The sequence below is a fragment of the Mytilus trossulus genome, chromosome 11, assembly GCF_036588685.1.
Source record: "Mytilus trossulus isolate FHL-02 chromosome 11, PNRI_Mtr1.1.1.hap1, whole genome shotgun sequence".
Lineage (NCBI taxonomy): Eukaryota > Metazoa > Mollusca > Bivalvia > Mytilida > Mytilidae > Mytilus > Mytilus trossulus.
In genome coordinates, this window is record NC_086383.1 from 14,818,949 (window position 1) to 14,844,738 (window position 25,790).

The 25,790-nt window shown below is 30.4% G+C and overlaps 2 protein-coding genes across 5 annotated transcripts in view; both read left to right on the forward strand.

The window, feature by feature from the left end:
- LOC134690773 (arf-GAP with SH3 domain, ANK repeat and PH domain-containing protein 2-like) overlaps positions 1-4,425 on the forward strand; it is a 45,564-nt gene extending 41,139 nt beyond the window's left edge. For 2 of the 4 annotated variants that reach the window (XM_063550816.1, XM_063550818.1), the window contains 2 exons: positions 2,938-3,063; positions 3,712-4,425. In XM_063550816.1, coding sequence (XP_063406886.1) covers positions 2,938-3,063; positions 3,712-3,783 — 198 coding nt within the window. In that variant the 3' untranslated portion in view covers positions 3,784-4,425. Of the gene's footprint in view, positions 1-712; positions 1,018-2,937; positions 3,064-3,711 lie in introns of those variants that run through there. The other 2 variants (XM_063550817.1, XM_063550820.1) reach the window with 2 other exon arrangements.
- Positions 4,426-14,773: 10,348 nt separating this feature from the next.
- Positions 14,774-25,790, forward strand: part of LOC134689761 (uncharacterized) — a 36,381-nt gene continuing 25,364 nt past the window's right edge. Inside the window, exons 1-5 of the mRNA XM_063549733.1 lie at positions 14,774-14,888; positions 18,129-18,254; positions 19,450-19,557; positions 20,281-20,364; positions 20,966-21,259. Of these exons, the coding sequence (XP_063405803.1) occupies positions 18,185-18,254; positions 19,450-19,557; positions 20,281-20,364; positions 20,966-21,259 (556 nt within the window). The 5' untranslated portion in view covers positions 14,774-14,888; positions 18,129-18,184. The remainder of the gene's footprint in view (positions 14,889-18,128; positions 18,255-19,449; positions 19,558-20,280; positions 20,365-20,965; positions 21,260-25,790) is intronic.

The following is a 25,790-nucleotide window of genomic DNA, read 5'->3' on the forward strand; positions in this document are numbered from 1 at the left end:
ATATTTCAAGACAATGTATGGTTATTCTATATGTATATATACTGACTTTGGCAAAAACCCAGAAAGTTTAATTATTTTTGAAAATGCAGTTTTTCCTCAATCCACAAAAAATTTTATCCACAAAAATAAATGAACCCACAGTTGATTTTCCAACATGAGCTTTTATTGTCACTTTTATTGTCAGCAGCAACTACAGCACATTTCAATATAAGTACTTTATGCTTTTATTGTCCTATCCATTTATTCAATCTGCTGAAATTGAGGCTTTCATGTATCCTCTACATTGTCTTGTATAATTGACATATACTTTTTTAAAATAACATTATTGATGCTGTTTTGTTTGATAGCTGTTAATTACTGCTTTGTGCTGTACTAAAACAGTTATTATATACTTTTGGTTGTCGCTTTGACATATTCACCATTTCCTTTCTCAATTTTATTTTATTTTTGTTGCTTGAATGTTTTTTTTTCTAGACAATTAATGGATAAAAGAAAGGGTGATCAAATTATTCCACATCTCACATAAATTTACCTCCAAAATGCAACTGAATTAAAACAGTGCTTAGTCTTTCACAAAACACCATTGCTTGCAAGTACAATTTCAGATCATCAATTCAGAAATTGATGTCCTGAAATTTTTGGCATCATCCAATCAAAATGAATGTTATAGACAATGTTGCATTGGAATGATATGTTTAATTTTGCCTATTAGATTGTTGAAAATGAGGTAAGAACATTGTTATTTACACTGCACCTGCTTTGTGCTTGCTACTACAACTTTTATTTTGCATTTTGGTATATTTTTTTTTCCCACCAGGGACTCTGTTTTAATTAATGACTTTATACTGCGGCTTGATTTTGCTCAGTTTTTGTTTGTTTATGAAAAAGGAATTTCTTAAAAATCTGTTTTCTATGCTATAAGGTAACATTAAGGCAAATATAAAACTATAGGCACCATGGGAATAAGTTTAGCCACAGTATTCTGTTGCAGGTTTTGAATTTTTCCTTTTTCACCAATGGGTTGACTGAGTTTTGATTTCCAAATATGTTTGCATCCTGAGGACAAAAGTCTATTAACCACTTTCGAACAGTTGCTTTCTAGAAAATAGTGGTGTTTCTATATCATTTTTAAATCCCAACCTACGATAATAGAGGGGCTTTATATTTTCTGGTCTGGGTCCGTTCATTTCTTTGTTCATCCGTCAGTCCCCCTTCTGGTTAAAGTTTTTGGTCAAGGTAGTTTTTGATGAAGTTCAAGTCCAATCAACTTGAAACTTAGTACACATGTTCCCTATGATATGATCTTTCTAATTAAATGCCAAATTAGAGTTTTTACCCCAATTTAACAGTCCACTAAACATAGAAAATGATAGTTTGTTTTGTACATATTGTAAATATTTATTGTTGTATTTGTTATCTCTGTACCGATGTAATGCATTGGCTTTATGAGAATAAAGATATATATATATAGTGGGGCATCTGTGTACTATGGACACATTCTTGTTTTTATTTAAAATTGAAACATCCACATTGCCAAGTTAATTGCTGAAAGTGAGATTGAGCACCAAAAAATCAATCATCAATCCTAAGATTTATTCATACAGCACCTTGGACACAATTAAATTTACAATCAGGTTGGTGAAGAAATCATGAATTTAAACTTTAAAATAGTGCACTTAATGTCAGTCAAGATTTAAATTCAACAGTTTTACACCTTTGATATTAGATCAGAGTAGCTAGGAGTGTGTTTTCCACAGTAGTATTTTAGTGAGAACATGGTTGATATATACATTGGATTCATTATTATTTGCGGAATACACATTTCATATATTTTGATGGTAAAGGTTAACCATGAATTTGAATGTTTAACAACGTACAAATGCTATGGAGGCTTGTAAGCCAAATTTTAGATAACACAAAAATCAAATACTGTGAATTCAGAAATTATTGCATGCATTTATTATTGTGATTTTGTCATTTTATACTTAAATGCGATTTTAGTTTTTGAGAATAATCCTGTTAAATTCATATAAAATATTTCAAAATGCGAGTTCAAATTATTGCTTTTACAACTCAGTCGCATTTTTCTCAATAATAAAAACCTCACATTAATTTCTGACTTTACTGTATACAGGGAGGTGCAATATTTCTTCAATCCATCTAAATTTGTTTCCACAAAAATGAATGAATCTAGGGTATGTTACAACCTGTTTTAGTTTTACTTAGTTCTTCGGAATATTGTTGTTGTAGACTTTAGTCTGTTACAAATGTTTGCTAATTTCCAATTTTGAAACATTCCTTTTAGAATGTAGATGCCATACAACTATTTTGATCCTTCACTTCTAGACATAATTGTATTGCAATTAAAAGCACCTGAATAATTTAAACTATTCATTATTTCAAGCTTTTCCAGTTTAATTACCATGATAAAAAATATTTCTATCAATTACTGATAATTTCTGATAGAGCTCTGTAACTAATGAACTAACATAAGAATTCTCATCAAAAATTGTTCTAGAGATGTAGAGTTTTGGATATGTAACACTGGTTATTTAAATTTGAGGATATTTAGTGGCTTAAATCAAAAAGTGATTGGTATGGCTATTGAAAATATTCTTTGATCCTTACCTTTGTAAAAATAAAATTGATTATTAAGAAGAACTTGGTAGCTGAACTGTGAAGTCATTATTATATCACCTTCCTTCAAGAGTAGACAAGTCTGATAGATAATCAATCTATCTATATGTAGGACGAGACTACCGGTACTCCGAAAGGACGGTAGTATATCTAACCTACCAATGATTTCACAGTTCAGCTAGCAAGAAATCTAGCCAAAGAAATTACTTTTACCAACACACTCAAGTCATTTCGCTGTTATGCATGGTTGTTGATAGAAATTTTACATGAAGAGTTAAAAGATTTGATTTTTGATTCCAGAAGAAGTCACCAGTTGGTCAGAAGTTTCAGGCATTATTTGATTGTGATGCAGACAATGATGATGAACTGACTTTTGCAGAAGGGGAGATAATCCTTGTATTGAGAGAGGAGGAAGATGATTGGTGGGTAAGTAGTCACATAATCAGAAATAACATGGATGAACATCAAGATTTTATGAAGTGTTGGAAAGTATATATAAAATAGACATTTTTGTTTTGTTTTATAACACAACTATGGTTTTGTGATATCTAAGAATTTCACCCAGCACCTAAAGAATTTAAAGTTCTTGAGCTATTTTTCTGGTGGCCTCATATTCTCCAAAATTGCTGATTTCCTTTAAAAAGATTTAAAAATAAAACAACTTAAAAAGTAATTATGTTAATGGTAGGTAATTGAGTAGTGTTTTTTTATTTTTGGTTTTCACAAATAAATAATTGTTTAGATTTTCATAAAGCATTGTACACCATCAGAAATTCCATAGTTCATGTACTGTGTATTCATTGTTATTTGTTGCTACCAATTTTCATGTATTTTGTGGGTATAGATGTAAAAAGAAATTTTAATATTCAATCTCATAGGCTTGTATTCAAACTTTGTCAAAACCATGAAATCAAGCAAACAAATATATATTCTCCGATTCACAAAAATTGGAACCCATGAAAATAAATGAAACTGCAGTATTCTTTTTTTTGTATTAAGTTTGGAAATCAATAACTGACCACAGTAACTGACCAAGATATGCCTTTAATCATGTTGTATATTGGATATTTGTAGGAGGGAACGATTGAAGGTCATCCAGAGAGAAGAGGACTTTTCCCTAAAACTTTTGTACAGCCATTGTCCTAGCATCTGTACACACATAGCTGTATATAGATATACTTAGTGATTCTTGTTGTACAACCTGACTTGATTTGTTAAATCTGATTAGGACTATTTAAGAAATAAATGTTGGCACTGAAAACACAGTAATGCCTCTCTGAGTTATGTCATGTACATTTTTTGCTTATTTGGATAGTTTAGAAGTTATTTTCAAAAATGGCAAATGTATCAAAGTTTAACATAGAGCATATGAAATTTAATATGGTGTCAGAAGCTAATCTTATTGTTCACAATTTTGAAGCTGTCAAATGCATGGTAATTTTATGTGAAAAATAAAATTAAAAATATACCCTTTAAATTAGACAAGACCTGATAACTTGCAAGTTATTTTTGTGTGTCACGTTTGTGAAATAAGGTCAACTTCATGAGAGAATTACTTTAGGAAGGTGATACGACAAGAATTGCATTTACACATGAAAAGTTTTGAGATTTAACCATATATGAAAACCTCTTTGTTTTATGTATAACTTACAGTTCAATAATGAATTGAAGAGAAAGTATTTCTACACTATAGATAGTCTCATGGACTGATTTTTTTGCATAATATTTATTCTTTATAATATTTGCTTTTCACAAATGGCTTAAATCTGTTAATTTGTAAAAAAATAAAATAAAAGCAGTTTGCAGCACTCATAGTGCTTTATTTTGTATTATATATTGGAACAGATACTATGTCCAATTTTCTTGCTTGTTTTTTCCATGGCAAAAAAAATTATTAAATGGCTTTTTTTTTTAATCATTACAATGTAATGATATAATATACAGATTATATTTGAACACAAATTTATTTATAGTTAATATATAAAATATTCCTGTGTGGAGGAAGCAGGACTGTCTGTTCCACAGAACGGTGATCAGTATTATAATTTATTTCACAGCTCAGCTTTTGTTATGTGTGCCTTGGTTTGCTTTGGGTATTATCTAATAACCTTTTACTTTCATTTTCTATCAAATTTATTAGGAAGAGGTTAACAGTTTTTAGCCTCATAAAGATTGAAAAATAAAAATAAATAGGGGTTACTGTATGTTTTATAACTTTTAAGACTCAGCAATTAGGGACTAGAAATAAGAAGTTGTTGTTCGAGTGCCAATGAGACAATTCTATATATATATTGCTTCAAATGTCGTTAAACATCAATTTCATGTTGCAGGACTGCACTGACTGACTGGCTTCTGATTGATACCTTGTAACACTAAGGAGTGAGCTGCCTTATTGAGTTCCTAAAACTTATCATGATCAATTATAAGGATGTAAATGTAACATCACCTACCTCAAACCATAATTTAAGTAAATAACCAAAATTAAAGCATACACACAATGAAATAATGCAAGTAACGTTTAAAAGGTTTCATTTAATGATGTCATGTGTTGTCGTGAAATGAAAGCACCAAAATTTTTCACTTTATTTCTCTGAAGTTTTGTGTTTGTTATTTTTTTTACTTTTTTCAGAGCTTTATGGAATTATTTCTATAATAATACATAAGGAAAGGAAGACAGTACTCTGTTTTAAGAGTTTCCTTCCACTAATAAGAGTTTGCAAGTTGTAAATTATGAAGACCAGTTTGGTACAAAACTAGCACTTTTTCATTGTGCATTAATATTAGGATAGCAAACATTTTAATTTTCATTCACTTTTTCTTTTATTTAACTAAGTCGTAGTGAAACTTTGCAAAATATACCGGTAAAATAACAGTGCAATATTATTTTTCAGCATAATCATTGGAAATAATCAGCTAGTCTAGATTTGAATATTATCAATCATTGACACGTAAATAAAAAACGTAAACCTCTTTTTGAAAAATACTGTAAAGCAGTTTTTTTCGTGGAGTTAAATTTCTTTTCAAATTGCCAATGCAAAACTGTTAGTCAGATTTCATTGTCATTTTTTTTTCAATCTTGTTTATGATTTTCATCATACAGCAAAATTACTCAAATGAATCATGAAGGAACTTTGGAAGTTTGTTATAAAGATAATGTCTCAACACCCTTAGATAAATAAATCAGAGTCTGATGAATTATGGGTAATTTCATTATTTGTACACCAAAATGAAGTAATGCTATGTCATGGGCTGGCAAGTCATTATTTAGAATGTAGGTAGCAAATTATATCATGGGGTATATGCATTTGTAGATATTACCAATTTGCTTAAGAATCTGAGATTTTGAATTAACGCTAATTGGATCGGAAGAATTAGGTTGAGATAAATGAAATTTGTCATGGGGCATCAAACTAATTAAAACTTATTTTTTGTTTTATTATTACTAACAATTTTAATGTCAAATAGGATATATAGGATTGTTGTAATGTTATTTTGATCCATGCTAGATCCGTTGTTGTTAGGGTGATGGTTATATGTAGTTAAGGTTATGGCAGATAAACAAAATGGCCGACAGATATTTACAAATTTTGAAAAAGTAATTCATTTTTTAGGTCTTTTAAACATTAAATCAATTGTCAATTCATTAACCTTATTTTATATAAATCTATTTGTTCCTGAAAAGGAAATACTGTTTAATAAAACCTGTTTAAATCTCCCAAAGAAAACCAAACAGTTATTGTTACTGAATTTATCTGAGCTCATGAATATTCATGAGGTCAGTTATTGACCTTAGTATGCATTTGATTATAGATTATTTTAATGCCCAAATTGTAACTATTTGTTAAAATATACTGTGATTATAGGTATTTCATTCCTTGATACTATCAGATATTCCAAAGAAGTTTATTATTAATTTTTTTTGACTAATGATATAGGCAGAAATCAAATATCTGTCAATAGTCAAAATGTATGGTTATAAAAGTCAATGACAGTTCACATGAAATGAGAAAAAAGTTTATTTGGATATTAAAAGACCAATGATTGTTTTGAATAAGGAAACTTTGAAATTTAATGATATCAAATCGTATATGATCAGTTCAAAGGATGGAGCTAATCTATATAAATTTTCCGAGGAAAATGTCAAGAATATTTATTTTTGAAATGTTATTTTGTTCATAAATTCATCATATGATCTGTTATAAATAAAGAGTTTAAAATTCATGCATAAATAAAGAGTCTAAAATTCATACATAAATAAAGAGTCTTAAATTCATACAACTGACAACATATAGTTATTTGGTGTGGCCTAATAAGAATTTTTATATATATTGTTATTGTTTTAAATATACACAGCTTTAAATACATGTATACCAATTTATATTATTATATTTGTTTACCACAACACTAAACAATCATATGAACCATTTAATGTATATTTGTTTGTATTATCAGAGAAGATTATACTGTCACAGTTAAATTGAAATATTTTTGAATTTCACTCAAACTATTGAAAGGTTTTGATAGGATGCAATTTGAATTTGAGTTATTGCCCTTGGCCACCATTTTGTAAAAAAGAGGGGGGGAGTGTTAAATGGTTGATTTTCTTAATTCAATTACCATATTAAAACATGAAATACAAAAACACTCAAACCACTTCTTCCTATTTCTAAGTCTGATAAAAGATAACTACTAGATTGTAGTGATAAATTAAGCAAGGCTAAAAGAAGTTAAAATTGTTCTAGCAGTCAATATAACAAGATAAATATGACTGAAGGAATGTGTACCTGTATCTCACATGGTGGCAAAAGGGAAATAACTCTTGCTTCAATTGTATCTCTCTCAAAACCTAAGAATCCAAAATGGTGTTCAGTAGGGTAGAAATATGTTAGATGTACAAACCATGTTATTTAAATTCAATCATATAACTTTTTGAGATTTTGTTTATAATACAATGTGTGTACAAATAAGGATATATCAATTAATATACTGACAGAATGGGGGTATATATTTATGATAAAAGGGGAAATATGGGGTATATATTTAAGATAAATGGGAGAAAATTAAGTATATATTTATGATAAATGGGAGAAAATTTTATAATCATTATTTAAGATTTATTCAAGATGTCAGACCCAATCAACCAGACATGAATTTCTTTATAAAGTTCAAGGTTCAGATATTTTTGACTTGAAAGAGTCAAAATATGAGGAAAAAATAAACAGGCTAGTTTTGTCATCCAGACATGAATATCTTTGTGAAGATGAACAGTTCAAATATTTTTGACTTGAGAGTAAAAATAGATAGAAAAACTACCAACTGGTTTTGTTTTGAAGATTTTCTTCTAATGCTGGTGTGAATACAAGTAGAACGGTTCAAATATTTTTGACTTGAAAGTGCAAAAATAGATAAAAAAAAAAAAATACAGACTGGTTTAATTTTGAAGATATTCCCCTAATGCTGGTGTGAATATATTGTCTCATTGTTATTTGTATATTGTTATGTTATGATGTGCAATATGTATATATATCAATGTCTATATCACAATGTATATGTTAATGTACAAATTTGTATTGATATGACCACTCTTTGGTGGAGAGATTTTGTTTTAGAACATTTTATATACAGTATATAGCTATTTTTTTCTTGTGAATTAATATTTGCTGCATTCACGGTTGGCTCTGTAGAATAAAATATTTGACCTGACAATAAAAAAATATGATTTAGGACATGACAAAGGTATGGAAAATAAAAAATTGATTTTTTTTTACTGACTCTTTCTTCTTAATCACAAAAAAGCTGGCAGCAATAATATCCAATTCAGAAAAAGATGAAAATTTTAGATAAAAACATAACCTGCCTTGAAGTGAAATTGCTGTTCCTTATATATCATTAAAATGAAAGTAATTTCTGAATTTACAGTAGTTTTCAAAGATCATTGAAATTAATCGAATGCAAGTTTATGGAATGTAATTATTAAACTCTATAAGAGAAACCTAACAGGATGTTAAATATAAATCTTTTTTGTACAGTTTGTTGTGTGATCTGTATGTTAATAAGAAGTCATTTAATTAGCAAGACCAGATTTTCTTCAGGTAATTTTTTCAAAGATTTACAGATGTGAAAGAGGTTATATCAAACAAAATAATATATAAATGGGTTAAATAGAAAATTAGAAAGTGATTTTTGCAAAATTCCTCTATGGAGATATTTGGAAAATTTAATATGTAATAATATAATTTTGATACAGAAGTCAATTTTCTATTCTATTACCTAAAAGAAAGAGGAAAAATTTATTGTTTCTGCTCTAAAATGAAAATAAGATCATTCTATTGGTTGGGTATCATATGTAAATGAACGAAGTCTTGATGTGTTTTTTAAATATTACCAGGAAGGTGTTTCTTTCTTAATTGGTGAATTGTTTAAATTGGATCTATGTGTTTACATTTCATTGTAAGAAGTGAAGTTTTTCCTTACTAAGGAAGAATTAAGTTTTTACCAGTAAATTTAGAATCTATCTTTATTAACTTTAAAAAAATATGCAATTTTAGACAAAATTTAACAATCTCTGATTTTATTCATTGGGTGATTATATAGGTTAATGTATTCTATTGAATATTTTATATAGCAGATTTATTAAACTTATGTACAGGATGAACATGTATATATTTTTTCATATATAGGAATATGTTTGTAAATACATGAACACAATCTAAATGTTTAAGTAATGAATATGTAAACCTGTCTTAGGATGAATGTACAAATTAATATTTTATGAACTAAACCTGACTGCACTAAACATGTCTAAAAATATTGGGATTTAAAGTTAAATAAAAAAAGTCAAGATAGAATCAACTACACTGCATTATAATTCAAAACTAAAGGACATATACTAAACTTCATAACATTATTTTGAAAATTCCGGTCTGCATTAAAATTAACATTAAAAACTTGTATAAAGTATAATTGAGTAATTATGTTAATACCAGAACAAATCTTAAGAGAACTGTAAGACTGAAACAGCAGCTTTCATGAAACAAACACATGCTGTTAAGAATGATATACATATTCAAATTCAAATATTTCCTGTAGTTATATAATTTAGACAGTGGTATAATTATTACAGAGTAATTTTATTAAAACTATAAAATATAAATTAATAGTCTGTTTTCAGTCCAAATTAAGATACCATCATGTAAGTTGTCATTTGAATATTTATCAACATTCCCCCTTCTAGAAATACTGAATTTAAGGTAAATAAAATGTTTAAATGTTAACCATTGCACTATTGTAAACAACTATATGTATCCATTGACTATATGAATAATTTATACATCTGCCATACACATGTGCTATCAAATAAATATAATAATAATTCTTTATGCTGTCGTTTTATTCTTTTAACAAAATATTCTTCTGTCCTTTTACATACATACTTTTATAAAAAACAACTTTTAACACTTGCTGTGAATTTGGACCTACAGATGCTAGTTCATAAAATTTTATTATGGACTAAGATTAAGTTGAGGTCAATCAACGAAGAAGGTTAGACTAGAGTGAAAATAAGAAGATATAGTATAACATCCAATGATACAACTTTCACCGAAAACCAAATGACATAGACGTAAACAACCATGTATAGATCACCCTATAGCACTCAATTATGAGCTAATATCATATTGCAAACCAAGCTATAAAAAGACCATGGGAAATGAAACACAAAAATACGAAAATGCATCATTGACAAATGAACCATGAAAATTAGTTCAATGTCAAATGAAACCTGCCAGATTTGCATGTACCCTTAAATTCATTTCATACACCAACAAACATTTGACTTTTGATTATAGGTCTTGGAAAACTGATTGAAACACAAATACATAGCATTGACCAATTAACTATGGAAATGAGGTCAAGGTCAGATGTAACCTGCTAGACACATGTACTCATTAGTCATTTCATGCACCACCTATAGTTAGCCTACTGCTTATAGTATTTGAGAAACAAACATAATCATGTAACTTTAATCTTGATTACTGATCCATGAAATGAGGTCGAGGTCTGGAAAACCCTGCCTGACGGTACAAGGAACTCATATACCAAATAAATAATTATCCTACTACTCATAATCATAAGTGAGAAATTCACATAACAAAAAGACTTTTTTTCATGCAGTCGCTGAACCATGAAAATGAGACCAAGAACATATTACAGACTGAAACTGCATAATATAAGGTATCTACATAACAAGATATGGATCACCAGGTCTTCTACCTTATGAAATGTTGCACTGCTGGTAATAATTACCTATGTGTCCCATACTGCGATTTTCGTCTTGAAAATAGTTCATTTGCCGATTACCGATTTGATTCTGTTATTACACACTTTTAAAACAAATTACTTCCCTTTGACAATCGTAGACTGGTTCCAATTGTTTTGATAGTAGTATTTTTTTTTATAGTGGTAGCAGTAAAGTTCGGGTTTCAAAGCAATGTATCTTATAAAATATGAAATAACATGAACCAATAACTATATTTACATATTTCATTTTACATGTAAAAGTTAGAATTGAAGTATCATAAAATATTAAACATAATATGAAGTCATACATTGACACATCTAGCAATACTCAATACTAAATATACATGAACTAAGAATCACAGTTACACACTATTGATAAACATTAATTGTAAAAGCACAAACACGACACGAAGATCAGATAACTAAAACCGCATACAATACAATAAAGCATGCATAATACATAACATAAATAGCAACAACATTAGCTCAAGTGTAAAAATAAGAGGCAATGTTAGCATTCTGTTATACACTAACTTCTTCCAGTTTTTTTAGGTGTTGAATGATTTGTGTTTATTGCCATCTCTTTGTTGGTCTTAATACAATATGATAGCCACTTCGTTTGCTGCCTGCTCTTCTTAAGGTCGTTCAGTAGCGTTTATAATTTTGTTTGAGGTGGGTTGTCGTCCTTGTTCCTTCTGTTTGGTAATAATTCCACAGCTGCATTTTGCTTTTTTAGCCTAGTATGTTATGAAATAGTCCCTGCAGGGAGTGTTATGTGCTGTTGAGTTCCAAATTATCTAGGATTTAAGTGGATGGAACTGGAAGTCTTCTATTTCTGCATATTGTACCAGTAGTAAGATTGCTACCCTGCTTGATAGAAAGTCTGATTGCTCCAAAGAGTTGGTGACGACTTCTGTTGACTGGAATTGACGACAAATACACTGGGTATATTGGGGGGAAAATCCGAAAAAGTGATTCTTGACAGCAGCATAAATGCATTAATCTATAAAATGTTGTACTTTTTTTTTTTTTTTATTAAATTGATATCAGAATAAAAGTTTGGACATTCTTGTTTATTGAGCTCATCAAACAACGATTACTTTGCTTATATAAAAACATTTTACTTAAAAATGAAATATAAAATAATGTGGGACCAAAATTTAAAAAGTGGAACAATCGGAAATAAACAAATACAGATAATAATACTTATTTATCTATTTACAAATACGAGTACCATTTCTGTTAGTCTAAGTCTTCTGCTCACAGTCAGGGAGCGCAATTTTGGATTTAAAGCAGGACAAGTCTCTTTAATTATGCACAACTTTTTAATTCTAGCGATATAAATGATAAATTGTCAAAACAGTATTAGACTAGCTTAACATGTCGATACTTGTAGACAATTTGTAGCCATTTTTTTTTTTTATCAAACTCTTTTATTCTTTCTCAATAATTCTTTCTTTTATATTTATTTTAATTCACAACGGATTAATTTCATAGCCATAGCTTGGTTAATATATTTTGGAATGGAGAAAAAAAAATTGAATCAACAAGATATTCAAAAGTACGGTTTGTTAATCAAATTTTTAATGAAAATTAATTAATTATAGCAATCAAAAGCTTTTTTATTTGTAATCTCCAAATGCCCGCATGTATAATGTGCCCATATTTATAGACAATTTTGTTTATTGGTTTGTTTCATTTTTATTTTGTTTATCCCGTGCACATTTGAGTAGGAACTTGCCCCAACTTTGATAATTCATACTTAATAATTTGATGTGACAGAGTATCCCTAATATCGTTGCATGGCAAATTAGTGTATCTAATTAAAAACAAATTCGTTGCACCCCTTTTTATGAACCTCATTGAATGATTAAATACATCAGTGACTTCTGATGAATACGCCTGTGTAAACCATTTAAAGTGTTTTTCATTTTCAGTTTTATCATTTAAAGTTTTTTCTTTACACTAACTAAATACTGCTTAGTGATCTGTTTAAACTTTGTGTTCCGGTTTGAAAAGGTGTTTATTTACTTTATTAGCACTTATAATAAACGCGCTATTAAATATACTATACAATTCCTTCTCAAATGGGTTTTCGGTCATCAGATAAATTGATTGATCGGTGATTGTTTTTAAACAACGACTACAAAGCGTATAAATGTGTTTCCATTTTGTAAATATACTTCCGAGCGTGCGCTAGAGTATCACTCAGTATAAAACCAACAAGTTCTCGATTAGAAATAATTCACCGAAATTACATATCATGTAAAGAAATAAATATGACTAGTATAACTTTATCAAAACTGAATATGTTCTTGTTTTATTTTGTTTTTGTGACCGACACATGACTTAACTACACGTTATACAACCATTCCTGCTAACTTATTCAATACTGTTTTTTTTACAATTAGATTTTACAATTTGAGAAAGGTATTAATAAAGGCAACATTATTATACCGCTGTTCGAAATTTATAAATCGACAGAAGAAAAAAATTCGGATAACAAACTAAAACTGAAAACATATCAAATATTAGAGAACAACGATACAAAAGAAACACAACATTAAAATGTAGCACACACAGAAACAAACTATAATATGACAATGGCCATTTTCTTGACTTGGTACAGGGCATTTTAAGAAGAAAAAAAATGTGGATTATAAGTTACAATGAATTTTTATTCAAATAGTTGTGTGAGTTAATGGCTGATTATTCAAGCATGCAGTCAATACAATTTAAATGTAGTATTTTATCGGTTTATCGATAAAATAACAAAACACACACTTATTTGATACCTTTACCTTTAATTCAACAACATCTATTTTTGGATAAACGTCCTTGTAAGATCTTACAATTATGTATAATTTGCTGGATACAACTCTTATAATTAAAGGTTAATATAAATAGAGGGCAATGAAACTCTAAACAATAGCAGATGGAGGAATACATATCACCATTCGTTTTGGAAAATACATGTACATAGAATCAATACTGATGAGAAGCCATTCTTTTTGTGAATATGGAACTTATGGATTTTCGCTTTGTGATTGCAACAAATTTCATTTATTGAGTGCTAATATATATTAATTTTCATGAAATGAAAAGATGGCAGTATGTAAGCTTTTCGAACATTTAACAATTAAAGGAAATAAATTAAAATTCTTTCATATTGGCGAGTGACAGAGTAAGATAATTTTAAGATAGTACGTGTGGCATTGGGAAAGATTTATTCAGTGACCAATTTCAACAAACAGCTATCTTTATACCCTACTGCAATGAATTCCAGCACTCCTGAAGCTCATGATTTTTTACGCTTATTCAAATGTCTCGTTGACACAGGAACTGACGTTCTCGCTGACTTTGCTAAACATAAACTTTTACCAATATACAATGGAAATTTTGAAAAATTTCTTGATGATAAAAAACACGAAATGTTTCACCTCTGGCAAATTCAAAAGCTATTATGTTGTGTGTGTCCACCAGCCGGTTGCACCTTTAAACGTAAAACTCAGATGGACAACTGGATATTTAAAAAGTTTTATGATGATACTGGTCCTGAAGATAAGGGACATATTGTCCGTAATAACAGTGGTATTGTAGAAGTGTGTTTACACAAATATGTCGCACGAAATATTGCGATTGACGAACTTGATATTAGTACAATATCGTTTCTCCTTCGGAATTTGGTCAAATTATCCCAAAATGAGACCACCTCATTGAATATGAATATAATTACCACAACAAGAAGTCAGATGTGCCATCCATCTTCCACGAACTGTTATTCCATGGCCTCGTTGAATACAGCGTGGACTGAATTAGAGAATGCTTTAGTAGATCTAGCGAATCCTTCTTACAAACGGATCATTCGAAAACAAATCCAGTTCTTGCGCAAAGTTGATTTAGAGAAGGAAGAAATAATAGAATTGAAGAACAACGTCGAGGAGCTGAAAACTGTAAGTATATGTCTAAGATAATGAGCTTGAATAATTTCATCGTAGTTTGATACTAGTACTTCTCAATAGGTGAATGTAACAACCTTGTTACTTAATAAAGGATAGGCGATATATACTAATTGGACATTAAAAGTCATGTGTCGAAGTCGAAACTAACTTGCCAACGCCATAGCTAAAAAATAATATGACAAACAGACGAACAACAGTACATAAAACACAACATAGTAAACTGACGACTGAGTGACACAAACCATACCATGATTTAAGGGCAATCTTAGGTGTGAATAAACATTACAATTTAAAATTTTTAAAAAGAAATTTAACATGCTGTAAAAGTTCAAAATTTCAATATAAATTTGCGTATCAAACTTACATGTTCTTTAAAAAAAAAACTACTAAAAGACAAACACGTCCACAAAACATTAAACACACCATAAAAAAAAAATAAAAAAAATAAGCATCACGAACAACATCAAGCGCTGCGGAAGCGTATGCAGATCCTATTCAACTATTGGCAACCGTCATATTTTCGTTTTTCATTCATGTACATAGTAAATATAAATTCAGTTATAATTATAGGTTAGACAATACTTGGTCATGTTTTATGAAGATTTAAGCCCAAGGCGAAGCCGAGGGCTTAAATCTTCATAAAACGTGACCAAGTATTGTCTGACCAATTTAGAACATATTCACACTTTCGAGTGACCTTACAAAATTAGCCTTTCCGATTGTAGTATTCAAATCTTAATAAGAGTTCACTTTTTTATAATGAACAAAATGTAAAACATATGTAATCATCATTTCAATGGATGAAATGAAATAGCACTGACATAGTTTGTGAGGACCGAATGGATAAATTGTTTTTCTTCTGCTTCAGGTAAAATTGTATACTTTTATACCTTGAGATTGTTTTGTCTAAACATTAAATGCTTACTTTTTATTGATATTTTTACATGTATTGTGTTTCTCCGATAAAAAATACTTTGCCTTACATGTATATATCAGCAGGCTGGCATTGTTTTCTTGAAAGAAAACAAAATTCCCTCAAATGCTAGTTATATGATAAATAAATATTATTTTACATCCATCCTTACCCCCATTGTTTTCGTTTAATCTATATATGTGTACCATTAGTATGAAAATTTGCAAAATTCAAAATGTTTTGTTTTAATCTTTGCACTTCCATCTTTTATCAGTAGGCTCTTTTCCCAGAGAAAATGCCTCAGGGGATTGTACACTTCATAAGTGCAGTTATTATAAGAGTTCACTTTCATAATTAGCTGAAAATGAAAAGTCATTCATGTATGGCATTTCATAGTGCATGGAAAACCATGTACTATGAAAATAAGAGGGGGGAAAAACTGACTTTTCATTGGACGGGAAGGGGTGAGTATGTTCTAAATGATATGAAACACTTCAAACCTGTGCATATTACTTAACGCATGATTTGCCATTAAAATGCAAATGATTCAGGTGCAAATAGTTAATTAAATTAATACATGCACGTCCCAAATTCAAATGTTAACGTAAGTCTTTTTGTCAATATGCACATCTTAATAGTATATCTTTATTATTTTCAAAGTTTTATGAAATTTTGTTGAGTGGTTTCAGAGGTGTTGCGATGACAAACTGTTGCAGTAGTATATATTGAGGCAAATAATTTCAAAGGGGCGTAACTCCTTGGAAAAAAACCCTGAATCATAATTTCCTGACGAGTATGTCCTTATTATCTACATATTCAATGACATTCTTTTGTGTTGTTTCAGTTGTGCAGTAGGATATTGGGGCTAATAAGTTTTAAGGGTGGTAACACCTTACAAAAAATAATTTCCTGTCGATATGCACATCTACATAGTATGTCCATTTGTAAAAAGATTTCATGAAATTTTGTTGTGTGGCTTTAGAGGAGTTGTGATGACAAAAACAGCACTAACGGACTGACGGACGGACGAACGGACTACCTGGTCAAAAACATTATACCCGCCGCAACGTTTCTAGGGTTATATAATAAGTACAAATTTTGCTTAAAATGATTTGAAAAAATTTCAACCTGCAAACTCATTTATTAGGGCACACTAGGTCATTTAAATTTTTATTTGGTTTGGCCTCGCAAAGGGCAAAATAGTAATGCAAATATAACGTCCGTGCTACATGAGAAGTAACCGAAAGTTGATAACCATGTTGTTGCAATTCTTTCAGGTAGCTGTATGACAAAAATATACACTTTTACCCATTAGGAGCAGTTCAACCTCTCTATAGCTCAATGTGATGTGTGGGTAAATCGGTTAGCTGCAAGAAAGTTAAATGATATAAAACTCATGTACGATTTCATAACCAATATTTTTTTTAATGACATAGACACAGAAGAACTGTACAGCTATGTACTAGTTAACAATTTTTAACAGACACGGTGATTTGATCTTATCAACTGTTTAAACAATTAACCCTAGATAAGTTAGTCATTTTCAGTCTTGCAGTCAATGTTGTGATTTATTTATTGCATTTAGTTTAGTACTGTTCAGAAAACTCTCTGTGATTATGCAGATTTCTTTGAAAAGTTATTGATCAATTTTGAATTTTGAGCGAGATAATTTCTGAAAAAATGATTTACACTTTTACCAAAACTTTTATTTTTAGGTTAGTCTTTTCAATTGATTTGAAGAACATAATTACAGTTTTCTTACTTAAATTGAAAGACATTGTACCAATGAATACTGGCTCAACATGGTACTTCTTCGCTATTTGCTTATATTGACAATCATACCACATCTTCTTATTTTTATATATGCCATTAACACATATTTAGGCACTTTACATGATTCTTTAATGATGAAGTATGGTAAATGTTATTGCAAAAATTGCATATAAGTAACGTTAATAATTGATGTTTTTGTAAAATAGACAAAGTTCAATAATTCAATAGATTTGAAATCAGATTATTTTCTGAGACGAGGTTTGTTTATACTAAATTCTTTATACATCTTTTAATGCAGATGCAGAGTGAATGATAAAAGGAACATGCTCGTACACTACAAGTCTTTAATAAGACATGAAACCAAGGATTTATGATTAGTTAGATTGATCAATACTATCAAACCTTTTTGCTGAAAAAAAAAGTGTTCATAAGATTGTCTAGCTAACTTTATCATTGTGATCTAATTTCATAGCAAGTCTCTTCCGGTTGTGTTACTGCAGTCAAGAGAAAGTGTGATAATTGCTTACAATATTTTTGGATTACAGGTATTGCATGAAGCATTTGACACACAAAAGGAAACAGTGCTACTATCAAAAATGGAATGACAACATGTGAACATCAGATTTCAAAAGCCAAAAAAGAAATTATACAGAACACAGATAAGAAGTTCGGTATGAAAAAATAAAATTTATCAAGCAATCTATTTTTTAAGCAGAATAAAGGTACTAGTACCATATATTACAGAAGAACAATATATGACACATTTGTTTCGGTTATCTATACTTCGTACTATTTGATTTTGATTTGCAATTGTTTGGATTCGAGTGACACTGATGTAGACATAACACGTCTGTCGTACAAAATAATAAGTGTGGTTTCTTTGATGAGTTTAAATTAACAATTAAACAGAACCAACAAGTAGCCATTCAGTTCATGCTGTATACGTTGTAGGCATTCCAATCTGCATAATATCATCTGAATTTTACTTGTAAAAAATAACGTCGAATAACTCTGAATTTTGGTAACAAGTTAGAATTGTAACAGTAAACACATTTGTACATATAAAAAATAAGAAGATGTGGTATAATTGTCAATTAGACAACTCTTTACAGGCGACCAAATTGCGTATAAGTTAGCTATAAAAGGCTCCGACATGACAAATGTAAACAATTATTTAGGGAAAACTGACGGTCTGATTACTGAACATCATAACGAACGAAAAACAAATATCATACACAGCAACAATAAACGTACACTTAAAAACGAAAGAAAAATTCAACATGATAAAATGTTTTTGCATGATGTCAAAGTTATCGTTTTGGGTCCAGAAAAATGAATGATGTGTTTCAGCAACAGATGTTATAATTGTTTTACAGTTTATATAACTTATTTTGTTTTAAAATAAAAGCAAAAGCATTTGAATATTCCGAGAAATATTTGAGTTCACAACGTGTTTGTGTTATTACCTCCTTGCATCGTATATCCTGTAAAATTATGCTACACAACTAAACATACTGGCTTGCTTCCCTACTTGCTGAACAAAAAGCACACACGTAGGATAACTAAGGAGGGATAATTGGTGAACGTTTCGTGTGCACATTCGAGAAATACTGATATCGTCGAAAAGTTCATATGGTCCAGTCCTCTCATAACAAAACGTGTATGCACTGATATAGTCTGACCATACACGTATCTATCATATGAGTATACGCATATGATTATTACCATATTCGAGTATTGTTCAAATCCTTATATGCATACAATCGTTTGATAATTTCTAAAACATTATTCTAACTTAAAACTCATTTTATGCATTTCTATATCAGCTTAATTGATATATTTACGTTAATCTCTTGATTTTCAAAGCTGAGATGACAGAAAAAATACAGCAGCTGGAAGCAACGATTAGTATATTTATAGAGCAAATCCCAAGACCAAATGAATCACCAAATCAACACAATTATGAACACATAGGTAAATATTTTAAAACAAAATCGTTACAAAGTACGTAGGATGTAGGAGGTTATCAACTGCAGTTTCTGATGAAGAGTATAAACATGAGAAAATGTGGTATGCTTGCAGATGAGACAACTCTCACTCAAAGTCACAAGTTGTAAAAGAACAAACAAATAGTTGTTCAAAGTACGGTCTTTAACACGGAGCATTGCCTCACACCGAACAGTAAGCCATAAAGGTCTTAAAGGAAAATTATAGTGCTAAACCATTTTTTTCAAAAAATGTATTGTCATGAAAATAGAAGTTCATTATACAGTTCGATTCTGTGTGTGTTACATCATTGTGTTCATTTTTGTTTGTTTTTTTGTTGCACTTAAGTGTTTCTGGTGTTTAGTTGTTTTCCTCGTTCGTAGGTTGTAACCCGGATCTGTTTTCTTTCAATCGATTTAAGACTTTCGAACAGCGGTATACTACTATTTGCCTTTATTTAATAATAAAAATAGCAATTTCTAATGCGTTTAAATAATTTGAAAATGAATAAAAAAAATATATATAAAATGTCTTAATAGTAAACCGTACCATATTCTTTCCTCGATGCAAAACAATCAATATACTTGGGACCAGCTGTGATGAGTGTTTAAACCAAACCACACTTAGATAATAATTTTCTTCTCTTTTAAGTCTCCTCCACATTTCTTGATAATTTGCGTACCAAAGTGATATGTAACATTTATTAAACAGAAAGTTCCAAGTACAGTAGTAGTAAAACGAACAGCGAAGAACTTTATGTTCAACAAGGAGCAAGACCAAAGAGAAATCATGAAGGTATAATATTTGTAATTACATATCATAACTATTTATATCATTGTATCAACGTCACACATAAGATTGTATTTGGATATAAACGGTCAATGTAAACAAAAAGCAGGTAGATACTGAGCGAATAAAATGATCACGAACTGAATTGACAAGAAGGTAAATTAAAAGGATTTATCTAGTGCAATATACTTTAAATGTTATGTAAATATTACTTAGCTTAAAGATGCTAATTATGAAACAAGAAAAGTGTTGTACTTATTGTAATTTTTTTCTTGAGAGAATTTAGATATACCAAGCTACACAAAACAAACCATAAATAATTTATTATGAATGAGAAACGTTCATGTTGTTTAAAATTAAAATATAGGTTGATGTGATTTCAATTAGCGTGGGTCACTTAGGTCATTTGCGACTTAAACTATCACTATATGATATTTACAGCTATTGATTAAACTGAAAAACTGCTAGTTTATGTGATACAAACAAAAAAGATACAGAAATAAAATAAAATAAATTTAACAGCAACCAAACAACACAAAGCCTGATGACCAGTTTATCAATAGACAAAAAGAAAATATTAAGTATAATAATAAACTATCTATTGCAGATATAAAGTACGCTACCTGTCATGTCGAATGTAAAGAATTGGATGAAAAATTAGCTGTGCAGTTGTTGCCAGAAAACAATCACAGTTTTCCTGCAGGCTTTAAAACAATAAGCGCTGAGCAGGAGTGCCTTCTTCTAAAGTTAAGAGCGCCTTCAAAAATGTTAGAAGACATAGAAACCTTTCGAATGGCTTTGAGGGCATTGCTAATTCAAATTGCTCACGCCGGAAATATTGATTTCAACAAACCAAGTACTATAACTATGAAATTGACATTCACAGATGACCTCACGGAAGGTAATTTTATTATTTTAAATCACATAGCCAATAGTGTATATAATCAGTCGAATTAAGTATAAGAATATACTTTTCTTTCTATCAATATCGAAAAATAAAACGTAGCTACCTACACACCCATCCCGTTATAAAGATGCCAGTTCTATGTTCTGTTTTCTTTTTCTTCTCGTTTTCGACCAACAAAAACAATAAATATTAATATTTCATTATGTTGGTTTTGACAGAAACGTTCGTTTAACGATGCATCACCAATACAAACATATTGTCTATCCTGTAACCAATAGCAGTACTACATATTGTGTGCTTTTCTTCCAGGATAAATATATTGCTCAAACTTTAAATTAGTTCATGAAGTGTACTTTATATATAGAGAGAGATTTGGTGTCACGATATCTCAGTAGCATGGGTTCGAATCCCGGCGAAGGAAGAACAAAAAAAATGCGAAAGAAAATTTACAGATCTTACATTGTTTGGTTGATGTTTAGACGAGTGGTATCATCAGATTTCAGCCAATAAGCTTAATGCCTGAAAATTGCAGGCAATAACGTAATACCTTGGCGTTAGCTTATTGCCTAAGATTTAAGCTCATGCCTAATTTTACTTATTGCCGCTAACATATACCGGTATATGTCGGCATTTCACTCTCTAAAATAACCCTCTCTTTGCCTTTGCGTCAAGTGTGATGTTGTTTTCATTCAAAGATTTATTGGTTACAGCATAGCCACGATGGAAGTGTTCGCACATAGTATTTTTGTATCGGTTTCTTTGATTTTCATTCTGAACACTGTTATATATTGACCGTCCCTCTGTTATCTTTCGCCCCTCTGTTTATATCAAGAAAACAGCTGTATATTTTAGATGCCTTGAGTCTTTCTAAAATCATAACATTATAGTTCTATATTCTTAGTAAGAAGGGGCCTCGGTGGTCAAGTAATTTGAGTAACTCAACAACCACTTCACTTGCATATAGCACATTTCTTAATCTAGTAGGATTGTCAGTTTCTGTAGGTTCACCCGGTTTTCTCCTCAAATAAAGACTCACTGTACCAAAAAAAACATGAAAGAAATGATGTAAAATTTGGTACCCTGTTGTATGAAGATAATTTGTCAAAGAATGTAACTTTTTATTGTAAATAATGTTTCAATCTAAAAATACACAATATGACAATATTCAACTAACACACCAGTCACAAGTTTGGTACATGATGACATTGCGATTGATAACCGTTAATCAGTCACAATAAGCAGTCCAAACATTCTTTAAATAATAATGTTCATATCACTAACGCATTGACGGCCTATACTCATATCAATCATTTGCTATTAACTTGTTGGTAACTGATTGGTCGATATGTACGCCCTTTTTTATTTTTTTATTATTACTGACTTCATGCACTCTGCATTATAACAAAGGCAAAATGAATCATTTTCCTTAGGCCCAACGTAAGTGAGACGTCTTTTTAACCCTAGAATGAGACACGTATTTTTAAGTGCAAAATTGATAGGCATTTGAGTACAAATTACGCAAAGAAAAGCAACGCGAACCGATATTTTTGGCTCCAAATAATACTGTTCTAATAACTTTTAATGCTAGCAAGGTTTCGTTGGAAAAATCAAGTTTTTAAAGTTTGTATTTTGTATATGGGGAAATTAATTGTTTATTTCAATCTTCAACCAGATGCTCCACAGGACGCAGCTTTTTACGACCGCAGAGGTCAAACCCTGAACAGTTGGGACAAGTATGGACACAACGTTTAAGCTTGACACAGCTCTGGATTGTGATTAAATAGTTGACACAACATAGGTTTCTGACACGGAATGAATGTAGTCTAAGAACGTAAACTTAAAAACATAAATACTTTAAATTGGACATTTACCTATGATGGTCCAATATCCAAAATATAAATACATGGTAAGATTCATCATATTGAAGAACCCCATATATTCATTTTTTGATGAAATCAAACAAAGTTTAATTTTGGACCCCGGTTTGGACCAACTTGAAAACAGGACCAATTATCAAAAATTTATTTACTTGTTTAGATTCAGCAAATCAAAGAACCCCAATAATTCAATTTTTTTTAAATTAAACTAAATTTTATTTTGGAACCGTTGGACTTGAATGTAAAACAATTTGAAAACAAGACAAAACAATTATGAATCTAAATACACGGTTAGATTTCGCCCATCAAAGAACCCCAATAATTCATTTTTTGATGAAATCAAACAAAGTTTAATTTTGGCCCCTTTTGGCCCCTAATTCCTAAACTGTTTGGACCTAAACTTCCAAAATCAATCCCAACCTTCCTTTTGTGGTAATAAACCTTAAGTTATAATTTCATAGATTTCTGTTTACTCATACTAAAGTAATTGTGCGAAAACAAAAAAAATGCTTATTTGGGCCTTTTTAAGTCCCTTATTCATAAACTATAGTGACCAAACCTCAAAAAATCAACCACAACCTTCTTTTTATGGTCATAACCCTGTGTAAAAATTTCATAGATTTCTTTTTATTGATTCGAAATTTAAGACGACGACGACGCCAACGTCATACCAATATGCGACCAACATTTTTTTAATTTTTGCGGTCGTATAAAAACCATTTCAGTGTTTATCAAGAAAGGGGAAAGACACGAAACTGTATACGGTACTTTTCTTCTCATGATTATACCCCTTCTTTAACGTATACTGTACTTTATCACATCATCAATTCAGGACAAATCCGTAATAAAATCAATACTTATATCGGAAACGTTATCCGATTAAATAATCGCCATACAATTCAAAATCAATTATGAATCAAAGTTATAATGTTTATCGATCCGATACATTCCCCGCCATAAAGTTTGTGTGGAGTTTTATTTGTTACCTGTTATGTGTTACTAAATTGTTCTTCAACTGAAGCAACACTACAATTCTGTGTGCAGATCCTCGGATCAATAAGTCCTGAGTTCCGGTGTATTTAGTTCCTGGTCCAATGATCTTGTATCGAACGGTTACATCCATCGTCACACCATCTCTACTTGAGGTTGCTTCTATTTGTCCTATTTTCTAATTATTACGAAACGAATTATTACCCTGTACAAAAACAAGCTCCAAAACTTGAAGGTTCCGCTTATTGACATGCAATATTTGCAAATAATTAACGATGGAAAATAGTATCTGTGCCATTTTCTCCAAAATGTATTAACTTCTTGTTGCAAGAGTTTCCAACGTTTTTTAAATTGTCCATCCCAATGTCCTCCTGGTACATTCGAAGATGCTCATCCAAGAATAAGATCATTCGGACATAAACAAGTTCCCTCGTTCGGATCAGACGTTGAAGTTCCTATGGGTCGCTAATTTAAAATGTTGTCTACTTCAAATAAAACGGTTTGTAGTTCAGGAAATGTCATGATTGATTGTCCAATGCCAAGACTTAAACATACCTTGACAGATTTAATCAATGCTTTAGTGCATCCATTTTCCCAAGGAGCATCAGCTGCTTTCGTGAATTCCCATTCCATGCCATTACCGTTCCGAAACATTTTGATCGAAGCCCAATGCCAACTTTTTACTACTTCTTTCAGTTCCTTACTAGCTGATACTAGTTGTGATACAATATCCGACCTTATCTCCTTAGGATATCCTCTAATAGATGAAAATCGTCGTAAGACCATAATGAAATTATTAGTACCGTATCCATCAGCAAAATCTTCATACACAGCTCTACTGCTCATGGAATTGAACAGCACCTCATTAGCTTTTCCATGATACAGTTTCTCTATATAATGTCATTTTTATAGTTTTGAAATATGTTGTAGGCCTTGGCGAGTTATAAAATAAAACACAAAATAAAACATAGGTCACCGTGCTCGTTTTCGAGAAAATTGAGGCTGAAAATAATGGATTTGTGCAATTTTGCGAAAAAGTTAGGCAATGTTATGAAATTTCTGGAGCAAATATTCTTCGTCGTAAATTATTAAGATCGGGTTCAATTTGAAGCTGTGATAAGTGAAAATAAGGAAAAAAATAAATCCCTACACGAATGACTATACAATTTTTCAAGCTTTGCTTAACATTTCGGACCAGAAGCTCAAAGTGGTATTTTTTAATCCAAAAAATATGGAAATAAAGTGTTACTGAAAATGTCATTTTTATCATTTTCCTGCATAAACTGCATTTTGTGATGCTTTCCCCAAATATCAAATAAAAAATATATGTCTCCGTGCTATATTCTATGATAAACGCAATTTATCCTAAAAATTGCGTCCCCCCTTTGTAACCTCAACCTTAGCGCTAAAGTGCACGACGTCGCTGACAGACTTTTTCGACATAATCGCTGAAAATTACTGGCGATATTTTTCAGATGTATAAATATTGTTCGTAAAGCGCTAACTAAAAATTGTAATACTGTTTTCGGAAATAAAATCATGGGAGTTATAAATACATCTTTTTGTTTGAAGTCTATATGAGAAACATCTAAAGAAAAGTGATTACGGACTCTTTATAATTTTGACGGCTTTTAAAATTAAAATGCGGTATGGCTTCT